The following is a 26,189-nucleotide window of genomic DNA, read 5'->3' as shown; positions in this document are numbered from 1 at the left end:
GAACGGAGACTGAATGCAAACATACTCGATGGATGTGAACGTACTCAATGCTGTTTACTGTTTGACGTCCAAGCTGACCACAGATAGTCTAGAGTGAGCAATATATCTGGAAGGGCTTGGAGCTGATGTCATCGAAACAAGATTTGTCATCTTTCTGTGTTTGGGTTTCATCTCGTTTGTTTTGTGCATTGCTTTACGTTGAGTACTTTTGCATCCATCCAGTACGTTCGCACTCAGTCTCCGTTGTGACACAAGTGCATAACGCACGATGTCGATCATAACAGACTGCATGAGATCGAAGTCTGTTGAAATATTTTCGTGGTCGTGTTTAATTGCTGCTGTAGACATACAGGTTTCACAAACAGTAACGACTCTAGCTGTAGTCTAGAGTTGTTCTCTACGAAACAAGAGAAGCTAGTTGAGATAGGATTGCACTGCTTGCGTACCAATCTGATCTTTAGTGAAACATTCAAGAAACCAAATCAGGTCTTTAGATAGCCGATTTCTGGCTATGTGGCAACACAGCGACATCAAAGGCTGGTACCAGACCCAATTTCACCCGGAAGTACCACTACCCACTACCCCATCACCTCTACCAACACTATACTTGCAGGCAAATGCATGTTACTTTCTTTGGCACTTAATCTTCAGTGTGGAGACATAACAGTCAGTATGAAAGTTGCTTTGTCAAAGTGTAGTGATCTTGTTTATAGCAAACAGTTGTTTGTCTGCAATGTTGCTAAACTTTCTCAAATGTTGTTGTATTTTTTGTAGAAAGTACAGTTGCAAACTCATAAATTTTGCAGCAAAGTGCAACTTTTCAAAGAATAGAACCATCATTTCAAACAAAACCTATTTACTTTTACGAAAATGCCACGTCATTTTTCTGGCAGTGAATTAGGAGATTTTGTATGATACTGCACCAAGAATTACCTAATGGTATTTACTGCGTTTACTGCATAGTTCATGGTTAGGGAATGGCAAGTAGGTGTGAAAGTTCTTGGAAACAATGCATTTTGTAATCTGTTTGTTGAGTGAGATAGAAGCTCCATGCAGAAACATATTTGTCGTGATAAGCACATAATGTGACATGTATGTAGTTGAAAAGTTTCGTATTATATATAAATGAATTTGGGGTTATCGTTATGTTCTTGTTAACATTTTTACCTTGAAATTAAAGAGTTTGAAATGAAATTATTTTATACACAGTCTTGGGGAAGGTATTATTCAGATGCTTTTGCACTGTGCACGTGCTAAACGTGGTGACTATTGGAAGATAACCGATCATCATGGGCCACAGTGAAGACAGTGAGAGTGATCTAGACAGTAGAGATATTGGCAGGGAATAAGAGATGTAATGCACTCTAGTGTACATACTTGTATTTTTAATGGTAACAAAGACAGTGCTGGTTCATTATCATCTTGGATTGTGCTCTTTTGGAGATGACAGAAATCGGTAATTAAATTTGGAAAACCCAATAAACAGTAAAGATTGCTTAGAGACAGTAGTGATCAAAAATTAAAAAGAATTTGTCTAGTTCAAAATTATTATTGTTTGAAATGAATTAGTGGTAATACAGTAATCTCTCAATTGTGTATACTTAGCTGTAGTCTGACCTACTTAGATATTTATTAGCACACAATCTTGAAGTTTGCACAATTGTATTGATGCATTCTTTGAGAGTACAATAGAACCTCGCTATTCCAAACAGCCCCGTCCCAAGCCCTGGTCAGATTAGTGAAGTGGTTCAGATTACTAAAAATGCGTGGGAACATGTAGCCTGGGAGGTCCAGACCTTGCCTCGGACGCCCAGATCACTGGCACATCTACGTATCTCTACACGTATGTCATGTTTGTGATAAAGGACACCGCTACAACGACTATATGTACTTCTGGCAGTCAAGATTTAAAATAGTCAGATATGCGCATTTGCTGAAGACTAGGGGCGCATTTTTTATTCATCACAACCTAATCTGGTTGAGGTTGTGAACCTCTGTCTGGTTACTTTATCTCCACCATCTAATCGGGTTGAGCTCACCCAAACTCCACAAACTAATCCACCGTCCCACTGGATTGGTTAGTGGAGTTTGGGTGAGCTTAACCGGATTAGGTAGAGAATAAAGAAATGCACCCAGATAACTGCAACCCGGATCAGGCTGCCCATAGGATCTGCCAAAGGTAATTTGGATTAGCGAGGATTTGGATTAGCGAGGTTCAACTGTAGTGATGATCCATTTTGCATTTGTTTTAGATTACGAGAACATACAGGATTGAAAAACGCCAGCTGTCCAAGAAAATAGCACAAAGAAAGGTGAGACAACTGCAGTACTTTTAACACTCTGTCTCAAAATATACAATAAATAAGTGATCTAAATGCATTGAAACTAGTAGGTGACACTGTTTTAGAGAAAAGGTCATGACCATGTGGTCTACACCTATCTTTATGCTTAACTTAGGAGACAATGAGCTGGGTACATACCATAAGTAATAATTCAACTTGGTACGTATGCAACCATGAACTAATTATGACGACACATATCCGCCAAAGATTTGTTGCTAATGGATCAAGCTGGCCAGTTCTTCCTGTAGCAAGAGCACTAATGCTTCTGCTCTCATGTTTGATTTTGATGGACACCAGATTCTTCTCATCATAAACAATTTAAGACACATTGGATTTCACATAAGTCAAAGGGATCTGGTTTACTTTATCTAAAGCAGTTATTGATAGGACTTCTTCTAGGAGTGTATGGAATCATTGAGATAGTTACTGCAAATTGCTTTCTTATTGCTTGAAGCATATTGACAAGAAGTTTTGTGCGTTTCTCTTTTATTCTGCCTATGTTGACTTGAGTTTTTCAGGATAAAGTGGGTGTCTTGTGATGTCAACGTTGAATTAACAGAAACTTCTTTGAGCATCTATTTGTTGCTTGGTCTGTTATTTTAAGATATCCAGACTTTGGCAATGTGGTCACTGTGTTAAAATCATTTACTTATAGATAATTGACAGATTGTCAATGTATGAATGGCAAATTGCTTAGTCTTCTCCAGACTTGGTGGATTTTACAACTCTTTTATTAGAACATGAGCTTGCTTGCTTGCTTTTGGCATGGCACTAGATAGCAACAGAACTGTAGTTTCTGACTGCATGCGTTTCATCATGGCAACTTGCATTTGTTGTTGTGCAATGACATCTGTAATTAGTAAGGTGTAGAAAGCATTCAGTAATTGAGACGTGAAATGGAGTTGGCTTGCATTGCTCATGGTTGTATTTATTTGTTTGTTTAAAGGTGCCCGCTCACGATTCACCACCCACACACAGACACACCCACACAAACTTGAAATCGTGTACCTACTACCATCATATAAGATGAAACATTGGCGGGAATTTATTTGACAGTTTGCTAGGAAATTGACAGAAGAAATGATATTGGCAGATTTTATTTTGGCAGTTGGACATCGTTTGCTGATTGATGTATGTACGGTATTCCCACCCACCTCGTCAAGTGGCTGCATCATGGAGGAGTTTGCAATTGACAGCTGCATTGATGGCCATTGCACTTTTCTAACTCACTGGTCTCCAACTACTGTATGGTGATGAAGAATTGCTGTGTCAGCGCGAAGAATGTAACCCGCATGATTCCTCCTGCTTCATCGATAACTTTACAGCTTCATTCTCATGTTTAACCTCCCTGCTAGACAGGGTATAGGCACAACAGACGGCAAGCAGGGTTACCATCTTGTGGCCTCATCCACATGACGTACGTACCACCACATTGCGCCTAGATATCTGATCCACATAGGTGATGACGTCAATATATCCCGGTGGCCAAATTAATGGCGGATTTTTATTGGCACTTGCTGAAAATCCGCAAATCTGCTAAAATATATTCCTCGCCAATATTTCATCTTATAGGTATGCATGGTTCTTGCAGAGTTATCAAGCACATTATATAGTCAATGTACAAAACTTGGATTCTGTATGTAGTCATGCAGTGGTTACTAGAGTATTTTGTTTATGTTGCAGACATGGCGAAAATTTGGACAGGCAGCACAGGATCTTCCGTCAGGACCAGATCTTGCTACAACTCAAGTAGCTGATGATGTCTTTCTTACTCTTGCTACAAATAAAGAGGCTAGAGCAAACAACTTTCTTTTGGTGGCAACATCATGCATAATACTTTTTGGAACTCTCTGTACTACTAGACTCTAGAACAGGATGACGATCCTTTGAAGAAATTGCAAGGTCAAAAAATTGTACAGTGTCGCATTTGCAAAGGTGATCACTGGACAACGAAATGCCCTTACAAAGACATGCTCGGACCTATAGTAAAAGATGTGGAGTCAGAGTCAAAGGGTGTGTCAATAAGAACATGTTGAATGATCGAGATCATGTGGAGTTTCTTGATGTTGTGTTAAACTTAATTAGGAGGTCAAACAGAAGCAAGAGTGAAAGGTGTTGCTGTAGCTTCTGGCAAATACATTGCACCAGGTAGAAGAGAAGAAGGTGGGGATCGAAGAGGAGAATCAATGTCTATGAGAAGAGGTTTTTGGAATATAACAGGGTTGGATATACATGTATAGTATATTGATGTTGTGAACATGCTGTTGCAGATGACCAGGCAACGTTACGGGTCACTAACCTGTCAGATGAGACAACTGAAGCAGATCTTCAAGAACTCTTCAGGAGATTTGGAGCTATTGCAAGAATTTATCTTGCAAAAGACAAAATCACTCAACGCTCAAAGGTTCTGTTATGAATGCTAGGGACATAGAGTAGTACAAAGTGAAACAGAGAAAATCAAAAGTCGTTTATAAAAATTATGATGACCCAATTGATGAATGGGTTACAGCAGTTTGCCTTTCAATCTAGATGGAGGGTTGTACATGTATGTACATCAAATAAGAATATTATTTTCGTAGCTCTCATGGGGTATTGCAAGAATCATACATGTCAACCCCAAGGTTTAGGTTCCGGGAGACAAGTCCTTATCCTTGGATACTCAAAGACTTTTCTCTGCAATGACTTGTTCTTTTATTATCTAGGTGGATTTGTGTGTAGAACTATATAAATGAGTTGCAGACTTGGCGGCTTTCAACACCTCTGTACAGTAGTTCATTTCTGAAGGCTGTTCATTGATTTTTACTGACAACAGCGCCAACAGCGTGTCATGGGCAAGTTCAGATCTGAAGTCTGTTGAAATGTTTCATATTATTGAAAAAACTCTCTTACTTGATCTTTCTGGCTGAGTGGGCTTGGCTTCAGAGTCCTGGACAAATTTGGTAGAGGGTTTGGTGTCACATCTTGCTCTCGTGAATCCTCAGTTTCTCTCAGCTTGGGCCCAAACAGGTTTTCAAGGGTTTGCTGTGTAGCAGCCATCTTTCATGCTTCTGGAGCATGTGCTCTCCTGTGAGGTTTGGAGATCTCGAGGAGCACAAACTTACCAGAGCCTTATGTTGAGCTCTGTATAGAACCTACAGTTGCTTCCCATTGTCCCTTCCAGGATTCCACAATTTTTTATCATTTCTATAGTCTAGAACTTGGATTTGAGTTGCTTCAAAACTAGGAGTTTCCGGGAGATTTGCAGCTCTTTGCTAAAGTGCAGGAGTTGATTCCAGATTCCACGAGACTTCACACCTACGGGAAGGTCACTTGCAATAGTTTACAACAACAAGGTTGCTGCAATAATGCAATTGCTCTGTCCTAACACGGAAGACTGAATCACAGTGACTTAGTCCCAGCAACCATAGTTTTGAAAGCAGTAGGAAATACTGGTACTGGAGAATTCAAACTGTTTGGAGACACTTGTTTACAAGTTCTCAAAGATAAAGTCAAGGGTAATTTTGAACAAACTGTTGATAGCAAGTAGCTCAGATGAGCCAAGAATCATTTAATAGAGGCATTTTACTAGATAGCTAGATGTATATGAGGACAGAGCATGTTGGATCTTTACGTATCATGAATGAATTTTTGGAGCTGATTGCAATTTTAGCTATACATACCGCCCAAGTGTATAGCCATGTCTGCCAATCTAATCAATGTCAAAAATACTCTTGTCTCAAATCATCCTGCTGTTATATTACCGTTGGCTCACTGACAACATTTCGTGTAGCTTAGAAATAGCGTGAGACCATGGTTAGGCGGTTTTGCTGACACTACTTTTGAGCAATGATCGAAAAATTTCCAAGCCATGTTGTGTCTAGAATCCGTTGCTCTCCACAACCAATGTATAGAACATTTCTCCATGCATGCGGACTTGGTTATCATGCTTTAAGTCGTCCATTACGCCAGCAATAGTTGCAACACCTGCTTTTGCTGCTGAGACATTGATAAAAGATGGCAGGAGGGATTTTCTCACAGAAATGTCTTAAGACATCGGTTACAAGCTGATTGCAGTAAACAAATATTTTTGGTCAGTACGGTATAGAATTAGTTCAGCATATTTTCAAAATGTCTCATTCTGTCAGTCTACTTGTCAGTAATGAGTCATGTCAGCAAGCTAATCTTTGTGTACTGGTACAATAGTGGTAGGTGAGAGAGACTATAAAACTGTTGTATGTAGAATAAAGAGTGGGCCAAATAACTGAGTGTAGTCATGACTGTCAGTTGTGTTACAGTACTCGTTACATGAAGACATGTTTTGAACACAAGTGTTTGCATGCAATTCTCTCAAACTGCTAGTGTGCAACTGAACTAACTGGTGTACATTTTTTGCTTACTTGAAGAAAATTTGTGCCCTAGATATGGACATCTTGGTATCCACACAAATCAGTTATCTCACCGTAACTATCGTAGACATTGATAATCTCCAGAATGCCATAAATGTTTCCTACTGATGTAATACCTGAAATGTATCTACGTTATTTAACTGTTTGCTTACATAGTCTATAATAGTTAGTATTTTAAAGCTTTTCAGTATATTGCAGAAGGCTTTTAAGTAGACTCTATTTAGATTCACATGCATGCAAATCCCTACTGTGCAACTATATTTTAGGTAATTAGACTTCTGTGCTGACCTGACTGTAGTAGTAGTTCTAGAGAGCTGCCTTTATCTTTAGATCAGAAATTAGTACGATTTACTTTATATACAAACTGTCTAGAACTAACGTTCATGTTGAAACCCTGGCTATTAATTTTGCTGTTGTATGTACATAATTTGTTTTGTCAAATATACCATGTTTGTCAGTACAGTAGACCCTCGATTATCCGACCCCCTTTGAGCAATCCATGGAGAAATGGAGGTCGGATAAGTGAAAAGAATGGATAATTGAAGCATTAGAGTTTCTACCGTACCTCGGAGTTCCGGTCTGCTTTTTTGAGTCTCAGTATAGTGGTCTGAACTCTGAAACATGTACGATACCCTGGTGATAAAAGGATAGCACGAAGACGTAATACGTGTACTATATGCAAACTACAGTCACCAAACTAAGCCTCTGTATCTTTCATTGCCATCACTGCATGTTCTCACTGCACTTGCACAAACGGGTTTGTGACATCATTACAGTTGCGATGACAGTGGAATCTCTGGCATACAGAGATTCCACTGTCTGTATGCCAGTGGAAAGCAATCTTTCACATACAGAGATTCCACTGAACGATCTCCAAATAGCCAAATGCTACAATAGAAGTCGCTGGCAATAAAATGGTAATGCGGTAATGCTTCTTCGCCAATTTGGCTAGCATTTACAGTGTACTATGTACACCTTCCTCAGGATCAGATCTTGCAAGCACAGTCGCTACAGCTCACTCAGAATGGTAATTAGCACAACGCATTGGAGTTTCAAGGACTATAAGGCCAATCTATGGCGCATGATTTGTTTATGTCTTGCACTTAGCAGGCACGTGTTAAACTAGAAATAGTCACAGTGAAGATGACAGTCATGGTTCTGAAGACAGCTGCTGAAGTAAAACGAAGTAGACCAATGGTAGAAACTACAAGGAAAATGACAACGACGACTTCAATGATGCCGAACTTTGATGATACTGAGCATAGAAGGGCCAAAACTTCAAGATTTTGATTTTGATGAAGATATTAAATTTGGTATAAAAAGCTAAAAAGGATAGCACTAAACACTTGAAGTCTGATTTGTTTACACTTTGTCTTTCAAAGTCATGTTTCCTGAGCATGACATTTGTTAGATTAGTGTACTACATTTGTTTGCAGCAATTGATAAATGCTGCCTGTCTGTCCGAACAAGTTAAACTTGACTCAAGAGTAGTTGTTGTTTTCTGGATTGTTAGCTGTTTGATGTTTGAGTGATTTTTTCTTGGCTCTAAAAAGAATGCTTGGCTACAAATGAACAAACTCCTTAGCCAATTGGCTAGTAATCAATAATTTCGAGCGGAACACTAATACATGTGTTTAGCATAGTACTGTAATGGTAGTTTTGTTGTCAAATATACCATGTGTCATGAGTAGTAGTTTCACAAACACAGGTGCAGACAGAGAACAGCACGTGGCCTGTATGAGCATAGGTTCTAACACATAACAGTGCCTCAAGTACTAGATGCCTGAGCTAGCTTAGTCGTTGTCGCCAAAGTCAGCTATCATTAGGATTTTCTCGGTTTTGACATCTTGTTTCTCTTGTTATTCAAGTTTTGTGTGCATTTATATTGAGCACTGAGCACTCTGCTAATTTTTTTAGGAAGTTTGGAATTGTACATCACGTGGTGCGCCTAACTGTGCATATTTAGTGTTCTACTTTTCTGTGCATTGCAAATAGATTTTTTCTGAAGTCCAGTGAGAAAGTTGAATATCCATTGACTTACACAGATTTAACAATAACCAGTTGGTACACATTGTTAAAAAATACATTTTCGCATGCTCGTTCTCATGTAGGTGAAGTGAATTTATTTGTGACTGCTTTGAAGACTTGTTGGAAGCTGTGGAACGAATAAGGACAATACAACTTAATTTTCTAAACATTGCTAAAACTCTGTGAATAGCATTAGAGGACTAAGAACGGTTTCTATACCATAACTGTACTTAGATAGGAGTTTTGTCTTTTTTTGTTTTGTTTTGACGTCATTGTATGTGAGTGTCTTGTACGTCTGTAATTCTTTTTTCTTCTCTTCTTACATTTCCCTTAGAGGGGAGCTACACCATTATGTTGGTGTGAATCAAATATATCATATCATATCAATATGGAGAGTTGTGGCCTCTATAGGGTCTGTGTCTAGCTAGCAGTAGCTATGTTTCTAATTTTTACTATATGTTGTTACTATGTTTTATATTGACCAACTATTGCATTTTGGTGTTCTGAAGGGTTTTGCATTTGTGAATTATCACCACAAGGAAGATGCAGCACGTGCTATTCAAGCTCTTAATGGTTATGGATATGATCATCTAATTCTTAGTGTAGAGTGGGCAAGGTTATTTATGATCTATGTAACTTTCCGTTGTCTCATTTTCTGACGTTTGTTTTGTTCATTTTAGGCCTTCACCGAACTGAGCAATGTTTCAGTGTTTACATTCTTGCATGCCAACGCTACAGCTATCATTTTTGGTAGTTCCGAGTGACCTTACGTTGCAAGGCTTTGCTGTTTTCGGTTGTTAGAATACTGTAATTCAAAATGTGAACAACGCAGTGTGGATTGCAGTCCCGGATGTGAAGACTGCTGTGCATCCGGGACTGCCATCGGGCGTACTGCATGTGAAAATGATAGCCGGGTAATTGAAATGAGAGTCAGCGGTGCTGTTTCTTCGAAAGTTACGTCTAGTGGTCGTCGGAAAGCGAGGAAGAGGATACGTAAAGAGAAGAAAGAAAGATTGAAAGTTTTCTTCGAAACAAAGGCAAAAAAGGGCCGTAAAAGAAAAGGCCGCTTGCCGGCAGTTGCATGTGACAGCGAACATGGCTACCGGTTATTTCATGGCCAAGTTGTGACGAGGAACCTCGATGATGACAAAGACAGCATGAGTCGGCAACGTCAGAGAAATCTGAAACACAGCGTGGCTTTTGGAACAAAGGAAGAAGTGCATGTCAGTTTGAAAGATTCAGTTGAGTCCAGCTGTCGCAACTTTCGATATTCAAGGCAAACGGCATTAATAGCCAACAGCAAAGAGGATAAAGAGATCGGGAGGCTTGAGAAAAAATTAGGATTGAAAAAAGGAAAGAAGTTACCTTCGACTTTCAGTGAAGACGGTCTAGATTTCTTACTGGAAGTAGCGGACGTTGAAATTGCGGCAAATGAAGTTGAGGAAGTAGCGGAAAAGAAAGCGAGTGACACTGAGACAGACATAGAGTTAGATGGTCGGTCCAAAATGAAGAGACATGTAGGGCACGGTGAACAAGTCAACTTGGATAATGATAGTGATATCATTGATGCAGAACCATCTGTAGCAGTGAAGTACCTTCCTCCTCATCTTAGAAAATCAGAGGCCAACAGAGAATCTTTGACTTTACAAAGACTTCAGCGTGTGTTGCGTGGACTAGTCAATAGGCTTAGCGAGCATAATGTCAAGTTGATTGCAGGAGAAGTGGAAAGCCTGTTTCGTGAGAATAGTCATAATGACATGAGCAGTAGTTTGACTGAGTGCCTACTTGATTCCTGCGTGAAATTATCTCATGTAGGGGACCAGATTCTAATGGAAAGCATACTGTTATTAGGGCTTGTGTGTCATAATGAGGGTGTTGAAGTTGGCTATTTTTTCTTGGAGTCATTGGCCAAGAAACTAGAGCATACTTATGAAGAAGATAAAAAGAAAGCAACCAAAGCAACTGCCAATATTGTGATGCTGTTTGCCTTTCTCTACACACTCCAGATGATAGACTGTTGTCTGATTTACGATTTAGTTAGGAAGTTTGTGGCTTCGTTTCATGAATTGGATATTGAACTTCTTTTGATGCTACTGAGTTTGATAGGACCCCAACTTCGAAAAGATGATCCTCGAGCACTGAAAGACATTGTTGTAGAGGTTGAGGCAAAAGCATCTTCTATACCTCACAACCAAGGAGAGAAATCTCGTGTGAAGTTTATGGTGAATGCAATTACAGCACTGAAAAACAATAATCTTAGAAAATTGCGACATGATCCGGTAGCAATAGATTGCTATAGACAACGTTATCAGGAACTAACTAAAGGAAGAAAATCAGCTGAGTTGCCAATGAGGATGACTCTAAATGATTTACTGAATGCAGACACTCACGGGAGATGGTGGATTGTTGGATCAAGTTGGAAAGGGGGTGAAGTAGGTATATTAACCAAACTAAAGGAACATGAGATGGCTGGTGTGTCTGATTTACATATGCTTACATTGGCACACCAGCAGAGAATGACGAGTGACATTAGAAGAACTATATTTTGTGTGCTCATGTCTAGCGATGACTATCTTGATGCATTTGAAAAACTACTTAAACTAAATTTGAAAGAGAAACAGTCACGGGAGATTGTTTACGTACTTCTTGATTGTTGCCTTCAGGAGCAACTATTCAATCCATTCTATGCATATTTGAGTGAGAGATTATGTCAATGCAGTCGTAGTTATCAAGTGACATTACAGTACAGCATTTGGGATCGTCTGAAAGCAATGGAATCACTGACTGAAAGCAATAGACACAATTTGGCTAAGCTCCTTATTCATCTGTTTATCACTAAGGCAATGTCTCTTTCTGTATTGAAGGTTATTGAATTCTCACAACTGGGAAAGTCATCTGTTCAGTTTTACTCATTTCTGTTACAAAGTCTTTTTGATGAGTCTGAAATGTTTCAGTCAGTATTTGCTCAAATTGCTGCTACACCAGATTTGTATCACTTGAGAGAAGGGTTGCATGTGTTTATGCATCATTACATGCTCGATAAGATGTCGAACTCAGTAGAAATGAAGGCGTTGAAAAGGAAGATCCGATTGGCTGAAAGGAGTATGCAGATTGGCATGCTGATTAGTAGACATAGGTAGTATGCAGTAGTTTGTTATGCTGTCATTTGTATTATAATAACCTACATACAGTACAAGTAACAATATATCGACTATGAAGTATCTTTGACTTACAGTCAGAAAAGAGACATATGAATTAAGACAAGTTACGGATACTCCAATAGTAAGCAAAGAATCACATAGGATTCAATTCAATCAGCTTGATATTTTAAGACTGATAAAAGCAAGAATTACTGCAGGGACAGGTATTGAATTGAAATCACTCTCACCAATACAGTACAGTACTAGAAAGTATATGTATTTGATCCCTTGATAATATCAGACTTAAAAAGGAGCATGAGATTATCCAGAAGAAAAGGTGTAGAATGAGCGGAGCTACAAGAGATTGTCCTTTGGGTCTATTGATATGATATTGAATTTGATGGGTGGTGGTCCATCCAAGACCAGGCTCAATAATATTATGAAGCTCTAACAGCAGAGCACTGAATGATTTCCGGTAGACTGCATTGATAACACTAGTAACTACTACTAGATGCATGCCCATGCAACAATTGTGGAAAACTATGAGTATAGTAAAACTGGCAAAGACATCTACTCAAAATCAAGTTAACTTTTAACCAAGTTCAAACCCTGAAAATCTAAGCAGTTTATTTCCACACCATTGACAGACATAAAAATGAACAAAAAGGACACAGCATTCAAATTTGATGAATGTCGCATATATTATTTTAGTATTAGGAAAATTAAACTTAGAATTACATGTAATTAACACAATAAAATTTCTACTATGTAAATGACGTTATAAAGACATATATTGCGCCGTCTGATAGTAGAGACTCATTGCCCCTTAATTAAACCAAGTTATTTGCTAACTAAAATATTTTATATTATATTCCTAGAGTCTTCATAGAAGGTGCAGCAGAAATAGAGCATGTCCTGTGTTATGTTTGAAAATTGCTAAGTTGCTTCCTGAGCCTGTACACAAAGCTAATTATGAATCTTGTCCTTCACAAAATTGGCATCAACAACCTGTCATACTGGTCTGTGATTGTTTGCCGTGCCCTTCTGGATTCCTACATAATCTCAGTAAGTAGGATTTTATTATCATACACATGTCAGAGATTATACCTACTTGCTTTGCTTCTAGATCCTCCATGAGACGCTGCTTCTCCCTTAGTGCAGCAGAGCTTGCATGTAATGCACGTGCTCCCTACAGAAACAATGCAAGTGGTTGGCAGACCAAACTGCTGATTACTTATTAGCAATTACTTTTTCCAGTCGATCGGTTAGCTGAGCTGCTTGTTCCTAAAGCAAAGAAAAGATTGTAATTTGGGAAATTGTCTGTGGCAATGATTGCACCAAATAATATGCAAAAGTCCTAAATGACAGTTAATTCATGTTTTGCTAACTTGTAATTGTTGAAGGGTCTTTCGAGCGGCCAAATTTTGATCAGTTCCAAATGCTCCCAATACTGAGACACAAAAACCAGGTCTTAGCAAGCAGTATTTTTTTAGCTATGGCCTTATATCCAATCATAACCTTGCCTGTCCTGAGCCAATGTTGTCAGCATTTCTCTGTGTTTTGACAATTCAGACAAAAAGTAGCGACGATCTTCTTCAGACGCTTGTATCAGCTCCTACAAGTACATCAGTTCATAATAACTATTGACTTAGAATTTTCTGTTCCAGTCTACCAGCTAAGGAAACATCAGACAGGACAAATACTTGACCACTCAAGATGATTGTAAAGCAATCAGCCACACAAATTCTACATTGTAATAAGTCAGTCTTTCACAAAGCCACTTCCTTTGTCTTGTGAGCATCTGCATGGTTGAATTTGTAATAGTTCTTATCTCCTTATCATCAGTAATGATCACATTAGTAACAGTCTGACTACACTGCATACATGTTCATTGTTGTTCCAATAACTATAGTTAGTGTATTAAATACAAATCATAAACTTAAAAGCAGACTGACTACAAAGACCAAGTGACTATAATGACTACAGCACTACATGTTGTACTACTAGTAGCTATAGTACTACAGTGTAGCCCAAACTGCTATAAACCCTACTCGTACTTGTTAATGCTAAAATGTTTGCAAAGACAGTGCTGGCTACACAAAAACTCCTAGACATAATATACATACAGATTGATTTGCATGCAGTTCTAGTTTTGGACATAGATTATATTGCATGTACATACCGGTAATATGCAAAAGAATTAGATAATACATGATTACATACATTGGATGTTGTGTTTCTGCTCAAGAATTCTACACATTCAGTCCACAATTGTCCTAAAGCCTGAGTGCTTAACAAAATTCTCATACTTAACAACTGATTCGCAATTCTGAAATATATATTGAATGAAAGATCCTAAACAGCCACATCCAAACTTTCTCACGGCAGGTGGCCAGAGCCATGCAAAAAAAGCTATAAATATATATGAATATTTGTAAGTAGCATGCTACATCGCAGGATCCATCAGATTTCCAGGTCTGTGATTTGATCTGTCTGAAGAGTATAGTATCAATCTGTCTTGAAGGCAACACTTTTCTTGAAGACATGCAGTCACCACACAGCTGTTGCTTCTAGTAGCAAATACAGTTTTGCAAAGTTGAACAGCAATAAAATTTATGTTAGTGATTAGACAATTTGCTTCACGAGACATACTTTTAGCACAGTGAAGATGATGACATCATACATACATAAATTCTCTGAAGTCCTGTAACTACAGCTCACAAATTTCACCTATATAAGTCCAGTAACAGGCCATGTTCACACTGATCATTATTCTAATCAAAGTGTGGTTAGTTAAGAGCGTGTTCACACCGCTAACTATGATTAGTAAGTCACATGGGCACATGAGTGTAATTAGCCTGGACAGTTTTCATCCGTCATACCCGGCAAGAATTCGTGTGAATTGTCTTGACGAATCCATTGCTTTAGGTTTTGAAGCGGGAAACATCTATTTTGCTTTTTCTAGCAGCTCCTCCAGAGACGGCAAGAAGTTGTCACATGGGACATCTGCCTGCGCTTCTGTAGACGTCGCCATGTCGTTGCTGCGTTTGTACGTTTAAACATACAACACCACATCAGAAACATCGGCAGCATGCTCTTCTTGTATACTACCTCGTGCCAGAGTCACATGCAACCACTAACGCCACTAATGTGGTTGTAATACTACTCTTTACGGCATTAGAATGGCGTTACACTAATCATGATTAGGACAGGTGTGAACATGATTGACAACATGTGAACACGCTCTGAGACTGTGTAAATGCAAATTGGGATTGCACCATAAAATGTAAATATGCCTTCCATCTGGGTGTATATCCTTTCTCAAATTTTGATCTCTCTCAATTTGTCAGATAGAATGTGAATAAAATTAATGTACCTCTGCATGCTGATGGCCTCTTGTCACTTGTTGTCTCAGAACTGCATCTCTCTCTAGTCGTAGCTTGATCTCCTGCTGTAGCCACTTAAGCTTACTGATCATATCTGTGACCCACTTTCGCAAATCATTTTCGGTTCCGATGCTTAAACACATTGCTGGGTAGCCTGAATGGATGTCATGAGCCAAATGACTGACCAATACATCGACTTCACTGGCTACTGCTCTGAGCACAGTTTCCTGATCAGCAGAAAACTGCTGAAAAATACGTTGGGATTTTTGTAAATCTTGCTCCAGCTCCCTGAAACCAAAACACGAGTATTAATTACAACATGTCAGTGTCCCGGAGTGACCTAGACTGCTGCTAGAATCCCATTGTAACTAAGGTTTTAATTAAACAAACTTTAGGCCTTAAGTTTTGTACACTCAGTGCGCACTTGTGCACATGCAATGCATGCATATATGGCTTGTAACAACTAAGACACCCGTTTCTCTCCTTTGTCTGACCCTCTTTCAATCCTCTATCTGCCATATGTCTCTCAATCTTGAGCATGTGCTAAAGGTGCTAAACATTTACATTAAATGTACCTGCATATGCTCAATTAATAAACATCAACTCTCAAATTTATACAAGAAACCCAAAAGACAGGTTAATTTAAGTAAGTGCTACTTGTTAAAACTAATGGATGCTGCACTCACTTACATAACATCAGAACATTACTCACTTGCATCATGTGTGCCTTCAGCCAAAAATATCAGCAGCACTAATGCACCAATACATGTAAAGCTTATGTCTGTTGCAGTAATCTGTAAAATACTGAGAGATCTAGCTTTTTGCTATTGCCACAAAAAATTTAGTATATATGCAAATATGACATCCTACAAGCTTCAAACTTCCAAGACCCTTTGGGAGGCCAGCTTATGGCTGAAAGGGCTTCCTGTTGAACTATGATCTATCTATCTATTAGTAAACCTATATAATTACTATAATATAATATAATTACTATATTATATAACTATACATATACAAATGTATGACAACGATGCTAAAAATACCCTCAATAATCAGTGATAACAATCTAACTCTACTGCGTATCATTGGTCGGTCGCTTGGTTTTTGTTGGTCTACAGCCAGCATTACTATCCCTAGTGGCTTCTGCACCTCGGGTAATAAGCAACCTTTACATACAACACTAAACATCGTGTAGCAAGGGTCCCCCAGCTAAAGGCTGCATGATCAACCCTAACTAGAATACTACCAACTAGAACACAAAAACAGTAACATTCTCAGCTTAGTGTTAATTTGAGTGTTGGTATGCAAAGTTTGCAAAGTGATCTTCTCGATTTCAAGAATATGAACCCTTCAGAACTGACAAGTACTCTCTGTTCGTGATGACTTTGTGCTCGGAAGTGAGTAATGATGCAGCTGTATTTGTTTATGTTAAGTGATATCCCATTAACTGTACATCCTAGAGGTCATATTACAATACAAAGATGTTAGGTAACAGTAGAGGAAGTCATAGGCTATCAAGAAGAAGCAGAACGAGAAGAGGAGTCAGAATATCAAGCAACTACTCGCGAAACAAGAGCAACTGTGAGTTGATGTCAAGGCAGTGGACCGTTTAGTGACATTGCTAATTGGCTACTTCCTCTATTAGCAGCATTCTTGTTGTAAGACCAAACCTTCTTAATGAGTTAAGAACCCTAACGACTCTTGATACGCAAAAGCCTTATCAAACCGCCTGTGTAATACATACGCCTTCGTTACCCTAACTATAGAAAATCCGGGAACTTGCGGTTTCAAATGATACCAAGATCGTCACTGTCTGCCCTATGCGCAGAAGTTATTACAGATTTTCAAAGCGCAAAGTCAACGCGAACAGAGAGTAGGTGCAAAAGTACAGTTTGAATGTGTTTGTTTTGCCTGTTTGAACAAGCTGAGAATAACGATTCACTTTTCTAAGTTTTGGATTTCAACAACTGACTCAAATGAACAAGCCAAGTGGCTTTTGATGCCTCATCCCAAATAGCAATATGTAATGAAGAAAAGCAATTGCTATTAGATCTCACTGTTCAGCCTTGACATCCCAGCACTGCACAGTAACACCTTAGACAGATGTAAACTATAAATTTGTTTGCAGGAACAAGATTCAACTCTTAGTAAGCAAAGCTGTAGATATTTGAAACTTTTGGTTTCATCTGTTATGTCATCAGGTGACATCCAACACCAGCTAGTAGAGACAACTAGATCTTTTGTCTGAAAACGATGGCTCTTGCAAAATAGAAAGTAATGGTCAATAACATTTTTGTTTCTTGGCTGTAAACCACTTGTTTATGTCAAACCTTTGATTCGGCACTCTACGTTTGGCAAGATGAGAGCTGTTTACTATAATTGGACATCTCCTCTCCATTCTAGTAACATTCCAGTGTTGAACGTAGAGTGACTAAAATAAAAGATTTCACATAAACAAGTGTTTTACAGCCAAGAAACAAAAAATGTAATTGACCATCACTTTCTACTTTGCAACAGCAATCGTTTTCAGAGAAAGACCTAGTCGTCTCTACCACATGGTGTTGGATGTCACCTGATGACATAACAAAAAACCAAAGGCCCAAATATCTACAGCTGTGCTTACTAGACAAGAGTTGAATCCTTTGTCCCTGCGACCAAATATGTAGGTTACATATGTTAGAAAGATACTGTTCCTGGCATGAGAATGTTGCACATCTACTGGCATTTGCTATTAATTAGACCAAAGCAATTGAAATATTCCAATGTGACATGAAAAGCAAGAAATGTGCCAGTTAGAAGTGGAAACCATAACTTGCAGATTGTCATAAGAAGGAACATCAGATTAGACAAAGTGGTATTGCAACGATAGTAAGAAAGCAAATTGAATTAACTTGTGGTTTACATTGCCCAATGTATCAATTAATCCACAGCACTGGTATGGTGTAGCTTTTGGTGTGTCTTGGCATCCTGAATTGCTTCAAATTGAACTTGGAATTTCACTTTACTAAAGAAAGAGGAAGTGACATAGGCATGATTGGTTTAGAAGGAGAGTCCGTACACAAGTTACAGAAGCAGCCTGTACACCAGTTACAGACGCAACGAGTACCCACAGCAGGTAACACACAAACCGACTGATAAGATATCTGGTTGTTGTTATCACTGTGGTAAACAGGGACACAAACAGTTCGAGTGCTGGTTCAAGAATGTCAAGTGTTTTGGTTGTGGCAAAATTGGGCATGCAAAGGCTGTTTATTGCACAGTGAGAAAAATGGCTCAGAAAGAGGACAGTGGTAGAGGTACATACAAAATCGACTATGAGAAGGCGCAGTCAGATACAAGTGAGGATGAGGAGTTTGAGTGGATTAGTGGCAATATTCACACGTTACACAAAGGAAAAGAGAAGCCTAGACAACGTTGACTGTACATGGACAGCCACTCGAGATGGAAATAAACACGGAAGTGAGTGTCAGTATTGTGAGCAAAACAACATGGAAGTCAGTCTGGAAGAAGGTGAAGCACCATTGAAAAATAAAAAGAAGACGCTGAAGACATATACTGGGGAACCAGTACCTGTGTGTGGAAAGTTGAAAGTGTGGGTAAACACTTCAGATGGACGCCGATTGTCTCTTCCCGCTTGTTGCAGTGGCAGGCTCTGGCCTGAGTTTATTAGAAAGAGACTGGATTCGACAAGTACAAATTGATTGAGGAAGAGTTCATCTTTTGGAGGCAAACCCTCACCAAGAAAAAGTGGAAGGGTTATTGTTATTACACAGTAAAGTGTTCAGTGGGAAGCTGGGCAGATTACAAGGTGTGGAAGAGAAATTACCAGTGACAGAAATGACAAGTCCCAAGTTTTACCGACCAAGACAAGTACCGTATGCTTTGAGAAAGAAGATAGGAGAAGAATTGTTCGACATCACAAAAGCCGGAATGATTGAGCCAATACACTATTTGGAGTGGGCGGTTCCCATAGTCCCAGTATTGAAACAGTGGAAAGATCAGAATCTGTGGAGACAATCAGTTGACAGTGAATCAAGTGTCAAAATGCGATACTTATCTGATTTCACACATTGAAGACCTGTTCACTCATATAGCAGGAGGAGAGCAGTTTACAACCCTGGATTTGGATAGAGCGTATCAACAGCTTGTACTTGATAAGGAATCACGTAAGTATGTAGTCATCAATACTCACCAGGGATTATATCAGTTTAATAGACAACCGTTCGGTGTTTCATCGGCTCCCGGTATCTTTCAAAAGACGATGGAAACTCTGTAGCAAGCAATTCCAGGAGTAGTTGTCTACTTAGATCACAAGGAAGAAACGAACAAGAGCATTTGTCTAACTTAGGTAAGGTGCGTACAAAGTTGGAAGATGCTGGACTAAGGCTGAATAAAGACAAGTGCCGGTTCATGCAATCTGAAGTAGTGTATTTGGAACATGTTATTGACAAGACAAGGGTTACATCCAGAAAAGGGACGAATTCAGGCAATAACGGAAGCACCCACACCACAAAATGTGACAAAATTAAAAGCGTACCTAGAATTGCTATCTTATTACGGCAAATTCTGTTACAACAGGAGTAAAGCAGAACTGGTCATGTGAACAAGAACGAGGTTATTGCCAATCAAAACAACAGTTAGTGTCAGCCAAAGTGTTAGCACATTTCCATCCACAGTAAGAGTCCGTTGTAACCTATGATGCTTTGTCATATGGTTTAGGTTCTGTATCTGCTCAGAGAGGGAAGACTGGAAAAGAACATCCAGTAGCATTTGCAGTGCTCGAAATAGTGGTCGGACATCGGACATTTCCGAACACTTTTGTTGTTTGTCCGATCACGAAGAAGAACGTTCGGACAAGATGTCAAACTTTAGAAATGTAACTGTAGACCTGCCGTAAAGGAACTCTAATGTCTTGCTCTCAAGGCTTGATTTATTATTTTCCACTACAGCTAGCTGCACAATGAGCGTCTATTCGTTTTGCCGCTTGTTTCCGATGTCTATTACCCAGTGATCGCCGCTCTTCATTTGATAATTGAATTATAATTACTAGGCCACAGGTGCAGCCAACTGTAATCAACGTGTTTCTCGTATATGGGTTAGTCAGAAGAGGTACACATGAGTTAGCATACCCCAACTGGTCTTGTAAAATGGATCCCTGAGTTACGTGATGTAATGATATGCACGGCGTTCTCCAACTATGTCGTAACTTGTCTGCTGTAAACTTCAATCTTCTGTCGCTTTTCAATGTTATAGTATGTACAGTATCCAGAGGTTTACAGAGGATACTCTCTGTTCGCGCTGACTTTGCTTCCGAAAGTCAGTAATGATGCAGCTGTAATTGTTTACCACACGCAGATGTTAAGTGATATCCCAAAACTGTCCATTAGAGGTCATATTACAATAGAATAAGGTTATGTAAATGTAAAGGAACTCAAAGGCTATCAAGATGAAACAGAACGGGAAGAAGAGTCAGGAATACCAACCAACAGCCCGCGAAACAATGAGGACTGTGAGTTGATGTCACAGCGGTAGACCGTTTAGTTACCTTGCTAATTGGCTACTTCCTCTAGACACTAGTAACTGTAAAGTCATACCTTCTTAATTCATGAGCTAGGAACCCTAACAACTCTTGAAATGCATCAACAGCTAAAAAATTTGCCAAGATCACGCCAAAGATCATGCCAAAAGTGAAATGCATGACCTGGCAATGAAACTACTAAAGAAAAAGCAGGGTGCAACATTTGTTGAGTATGCTCCAAAGATGAAAAGTATAGCATTACTGCCAAAGATGGATGCTGGTACCAGGCACAAATGTGTGCTAAGTTTGATATTCCGTACTTTCTTGCAAAGGAAAACTAGCGTTTGTGAAGTTCGAGTCATTGTGCAAGTTGGAAAGAGGCACGGTGTTATGCTAGGTGATATGTACATCAATGATCACGGATGCGCCATGTTTGTAAACTTTATTGCTTACGAACTACGACAATGGCTTGTGACTGCTATTAACAAAGCTCATTTCTTTAGTCTGCAAGTGAATGCATCAACAGATGCTGCAAATATAGAAGTTGAGCTGTTCATGGCAATCTATTTGGATCCATATACTGATGATGGCAGAATGCACGTTCGAAACTGCTTCTTTTCTTCAAGATATCCTTGTAGTGTGACTGGTGAAGGTTTGTATCAATGTTTCTGCGATGCTGTGAAGTTTGTCGGGGTTGACAACTGGAAAACAAACTTATCGGTCCTGGTTGTGATGGTGCTGCTGCCAATATGTCTACTAGTCGTGGTTTACATAGATTACTAAAAGAAGATGTTCCATGGTTAACAGTATCTTGGTGTTTAGGAAATCGTTTAGAACTTTCTATTAGAGATGCACTCAAATCGACGTTCTTCACAACCATTGATGAACTTCTGCTTCAAGTCTACTTTATGTATGAAAAATGTCCTAAAAATGTCGAGAGTTAAAGCAGGTGATAGAAGAGCTTAAGTTCTGTTTTGAAGATTCTGAATTGCCTAGGGCTGGTGGGCTTCACCCACTTCATGCTTGTGGCACGCGATTTGTATCGCACAGAATTGCTGTCTTAGCCCGTCTCATTGACAGATTTGGAGTACACATTAGCCATCTGACTACGCTGAGTCAAACATTACCACGCTCAGTTGAGCGTCAGACTCTTCATGGTTATATACTAAAGTGGACCAATTCAAAAATTCTGTTGGGTTGTGCAGTGTTTCACGACATTCTTAAACCAGTTGCTGTCTTGTAAAAACTTTGCAGGAAGAAGACTTGTGCACTGTTTGTGCCATTGGTTCTATCATGAAGACAAAATCTAGACTTGACAAGCTACGAGTTACTGCATTCCAAGAGTTACCTTCTGTAAAAAAGGTAACCGGAAGAATAAAAAGCGATAGTAACAATTCTTCGCTTTTGCTGTATCAGACTGTACAGTTGAAAGACTACAAACCATCGCTAGAGTACTTGGAAACCCACTACCTTTCTTGGATTGATATAGTTGAAACATGTTCTCATAATCGTCTCGTTTCTCAGGGAGTTGATGTTGCACTTCTTCAGCAAGCTGTTCTGATACTAGTAACAAACGGATGGCAGCGAGTGAGTGGCTCTGAATCTCCTTTTGACTATCATACAATTAATTCAGTCTGTGAACGTTTTGCTACACCATTAGAGAAGGCAGAGGTAGATATAGCATTGGTGCAAGATGAGTGGGATTGCATGGTAGCGTATGCCAGAGAATTTCTTGATATTGTGCGAGATGACTATAGAGTTGTGTGGTGGAAGCTCTTCAACTGCGCAGACTCCAGTCGCTGGCACAACATTCTTAGAATAATTGAGCTGTTCTTCTGCTTGCCTGTTGCCAGCGGTCATTTAGAACAAGTCTACTTGCAGCATAAGATGATAAAGACTGACAGAGGGACATGCTTGGCTGAGGACACCCTAGATGATCTCATGGGCATCAATGTATCTGGACCTGCTCTAGCTGACTGGGATCCAGACTCAGCCATTGATCACTGGTGGAGAGTAGGGCAGCATCATCCCCATAAGCAAGCACTAAAGAATTTTTCATCGCAATCACAGGACAGCCACAACAATAGTGATGATGCTGAGTTTTCTATTGAGGATTGGGAAGCTTGGGTGGAAACTGTTGACAAGCACTAGTTTTGTACATTGTACATGTAACCTGTACAATTTAATGACAGTTTAAGCCTAAGTAGTAACTGATTTACTCTCTGATACAAAAATTAGTACAAGCTGCTTTACAGGTAATTAATAGTTAATTAACAGTGAATATAAATGCTTATGATCAGTACAGAACATGACTCAACTTCTGCTTTACTATTAATTAATTTAGCTTTATACATTTTGTCTTACGTATCTCGTTATAGAAAATTTTTAATGTCGCGAAATCCACAGACTTCAAATCACAAGTCATGAAAAACAATCTGTGGTAGACCATTTTAGTCTGACTTCTATCTCAAACTCCGTTGACTTGTGGATACTTAGTACTGTTATAGACCAGAACTGGTCTACCTATGGCTGGACAGCTTTAAAATGTCTTGTCTAGTGTCGTTGTAAAAATGAAGAAATTATTTCCACTGTTGTGTCTTTCAAGAATGGCAAAAAAATTGCCTCAGCTTTTGTGATACCTTACTGAACTTTTGTGCTCATGTAGCTGTTGACTGTTTATGGATATCATAAGGCATGGTGACACCGATCTTTTGCACTCATCATGTTAAATTTGGCTGCCTTTTTTATTAACGCATGTTATACCAAACAAATTAAAATCAGGTTTTGATGCTCCTGAGTAAGTTAGTTACAACGGAAAACATGTTTGAACCAATTCTAGCTGTGAAGTCTAATCAATTTAAAATTTTAGTCTTGCGTAGCCAGCCCCTCCCACTTTTGATATTGAAAGGGGGAAGGGCTGGCTACGTGATACTATGTCTGGACAATGTTGAAACCTTAATTCGAGCACTGATTTGCATCAAAAACATTGACGAGAGCGGAGAGGAATTACGCACAGGTGAAAAGAAAAGCACTGGCAGTAATTTTTGTCTACAAAGATTTCACCAGTATGTTTGGTAGAGAGTTTGTGCTAGTCTCAGACCGTAAATTCTGGTAGGATTGTTGGGGGGAAATATGCCTCTTCCACCAATGGCATCAGCGAGAATCCATCGATGGGCCGTGTTCCTATCGTTATAACTTGCAATACAAACCAGACCGGGACATGGTAATGCAGATGACTGCAGTTGGTTACCCTTACAACTACCGTCGACAACTGAGGAAGAAAAACCAGAGCCAATCAATTTTTACAGCAACTGGAATTGTCACCAGTACTGGCAAAAAATGTTAGAAGATGAACAGAACAAGACACTAGACTGTTTAAAGTACAATTTTATGTCAATCATGGTTGACACAATAAACCACTAATCGAAGCGTTGTCTCCTTACTGGTGAAGAGCAAGTGAATTATCTATAGAAGAGGAATGGGTATTATGGGGTACAGGGTGATTTTATCATCACAAGGGCAACAACGAGTTTTGGAGGAGTTACATGCTGGTCATCCTGGTGTGGCACAGATAAAAGGCTTAGCCAGAACAATAGTCTGGTGGCCTGGACTGGATGTAGACATCAAATGCAAGGTCCAAAGTTGTTCTAGTTGTCAAGAAACAAGGAACGCACCACCAAAGCTCCACTGCATCCCTCGTCTTGACCCCATCAGTCGTGAATGAGGGTGCATGTAGACTACTCTGGACCCTTGTTAGAAAAAAACCTTTCTTGCACTCATTGACGCATACTCGAAGTGGATTGAAATAGAACCTGTAGAATCCACGACAACAAAACTATGGTGGAAAAGAAAATTTTCTCAACTCATGGAATTCTTGAAAAACTGGTATCAGACAATGGGTCAGTATTCACCAGTCAAGAGTTTACCGATTTTGTAAAATTGAATGGAATTGTCTACATTAAAGCAGCACCATATCATCCGTCAAGTAATGGGCTGGCAGAAAGAGCAGGACAAGTATTGAAGAAAGGACTGTCCCTAGCAAAACAAGGAACATTGACATATCGCTTGACACAAGTGTTGTTCGGCTACCAAATTACATCGCATTCCACGACAGGAATATTGCTTGCGGAATTATTAATGGTTGCAAATTACTGTCACGTTTAGATTCGTTACACCCCAACTTGGAGCAAACGGTACACAAAAAACAATGGCAACAGAAATATTTCTACAAGGGTAACCGGAATAGTATGATAGACTTTTACAATGGGGTGAGAGTCTATGTGCGCAATTACAACAGAGGTCCCCCTTGGGTAGCTGGTGTAGTTCAGTCCCAAACAAGCTCACTATCATACACTATCAAACTGGAAGATGAGAGGGTAGTCAAACAACATTTGGATCAGATTCGGAAAACCTTACAATTAAAAAAGACATGAAAGAGATGAATCAGAAGATTTACTAGTGGAACCAATACATCCAATGGTACCAGTATCGCCGGGAGAACCCAAAGAATGGGATGTCGCACAACACTTACCAGAACAACAACACAATGGAGTTGACAAACAAATAGAACCAGTACCATCACCGGAGATTAGCACAGAACCAGAAGACTTAGAGACACACGTGGAACGAACTGGAGCATCAAATCTAGGTGCCAACAAAGGAGTGACTCCAGTCTGCCGTTTCAGCAGAAGAAGAAAGGCACCAGACAGACTGAATTAGTAATTAGATTATTGTGTTGTACTGCATACCTCTTAATTGTAAATATCAGTCACATAGTCGGGGAGGGAGAAGGATGTAGTATATGCATACGGGAACTCGCATTTTGTTACAGTTTCAGTCATTGCCCAGCATTAATGACTAGCCAGTCATTCTTGAAATAGATTGACTTGAGTTAACAGCAAGACTGGCTGAGCGCGTGCTAAGGACGCGGTTACTTGTGACAGAGGGGTAATTTAGTCTCTCCAGGATGCAATCAGTTCCCATAGCATTCCTAGCAGCTTGGGCTCACACATCCCAAGAACTGTCTTTGCAGTTGAACTCACATGAGTTAAATTGACAACTTTTTAGAAAGACAGTTGTTTGAAGGATCTCTCTCTCTCACCAAGGACAGCTACACAAGAAAAACTGCCAGAGAAATCCTTATAAAAGTCAAAATTCCTCAGTCAAATTCTTGAAAATCCGGAAAAGTTACAACATCGTCTCACTTGCACAATAGTTGATCATAATTATAATCTTGTGTTAGGAAAAGAAAACTCAGATAAAGTTTCAGCCAGACTTAGATCAGTCAGTGGAAAGGGAGCTGGTGCGTTCTTGCAAGTGATCCCAATGTCAAACGAGCTTGCAGTAAAACCTGGCAAATTTCGCCTAGCAGCTTGTTTATGTTTAGAGCT

At 39.4% G+C, this 26,189-nt stretch overlaps 3 protein-coding genes across 3 annotated transcripts; 2 read left to right on the top strand and 1 right to left on the bottom strand.

The window, feature by feature from the left end:
• Positions 1-621: 621 nt before the first annotated feature.
• LOC134191604 (eukaryotic translation initiation factor 3 subunit G-like) lies at positions 622-9,582 on the top strand. The gene is made up of 8 exons (XM_062660226.1): positions 622-666; positions 2,253-2,312; positions 4,026-4,133; positions 4,205-4,355; positions 4,428-4,544; positions 4,613-4,746; positions 9,265-9,371; positions 9,436-9,582. The coding sequence occupies exons 1-8, from the start codon at positions 622-624 to the stop codon at positions 9,449-9,451; spliced, it is 738 nt and encodes a 245-aa protein (XP_062516210.1). The 3' UTR covers positions 9,452-9,582.
• A 96-nt stretch (positions 9,583-9,678) lies between these two features.
• Positions 9,679-11,993, top strand: LOC134190718 (nucleolar MIF4G domain-containing protein 1-like). Its single transcript, XM_062659202.1, has one exon. The coding sequence runs from the start codon at positions 9,679-9,681 to the stop codon at positions 11,893-11,895; it is 2,217 nt and encodes a 738-aa protein (XP_062515186.1). The 3' UTR covers positions 11,896-11,993.
• A 541-nt stretch (positions 11,994-12,534) lies between these two features.
• Positions 12,535-15,821, bottom strand: LOC134191603 (uncharacterized). The gene is made up of 8 exons (XM_062660225.1): positions 15,754-15,821; positions 15,272-15,569; positions 13,414-13,510; positions 13,284-13,345; positions 13,144-13,179; positions 13,007-13,084; positions 12,904-12,947; positions 12,535-12,849 (listed from the first exon to the last, which is right to left on the bottom strand). The coding sequence occupies exons 1-8, from the start codon at positions 15,819-15,821 to the stop codon at positions 12,816-12,818; spliced, it is 717 nt and encodes a 238-aa protein (XP_062516209.1). The 3' UTR covers positions 12,535-12,815.
• Positions 15,822-26,189: the final 10,368 nt, after the last annotated feature.

Source organism: Corticium candelabrum, chromosome 15, assembly GCF_963422355.1.
Source record: "Corticium candelabrum chromosome 15, ooCorCand1.1, whole genome shotgun sequence".
Taxonomy (NCBI): domain Eukaryota; kingdom Metazoa; phylum Porifera; class Homoscleromorpha; order Homosclerophorida; family Plakinidae; genus Corticium; species Corticium candelabrum.
This window is presented reverse-complemented; position numbering and strand designations above follow the sequence as displayed.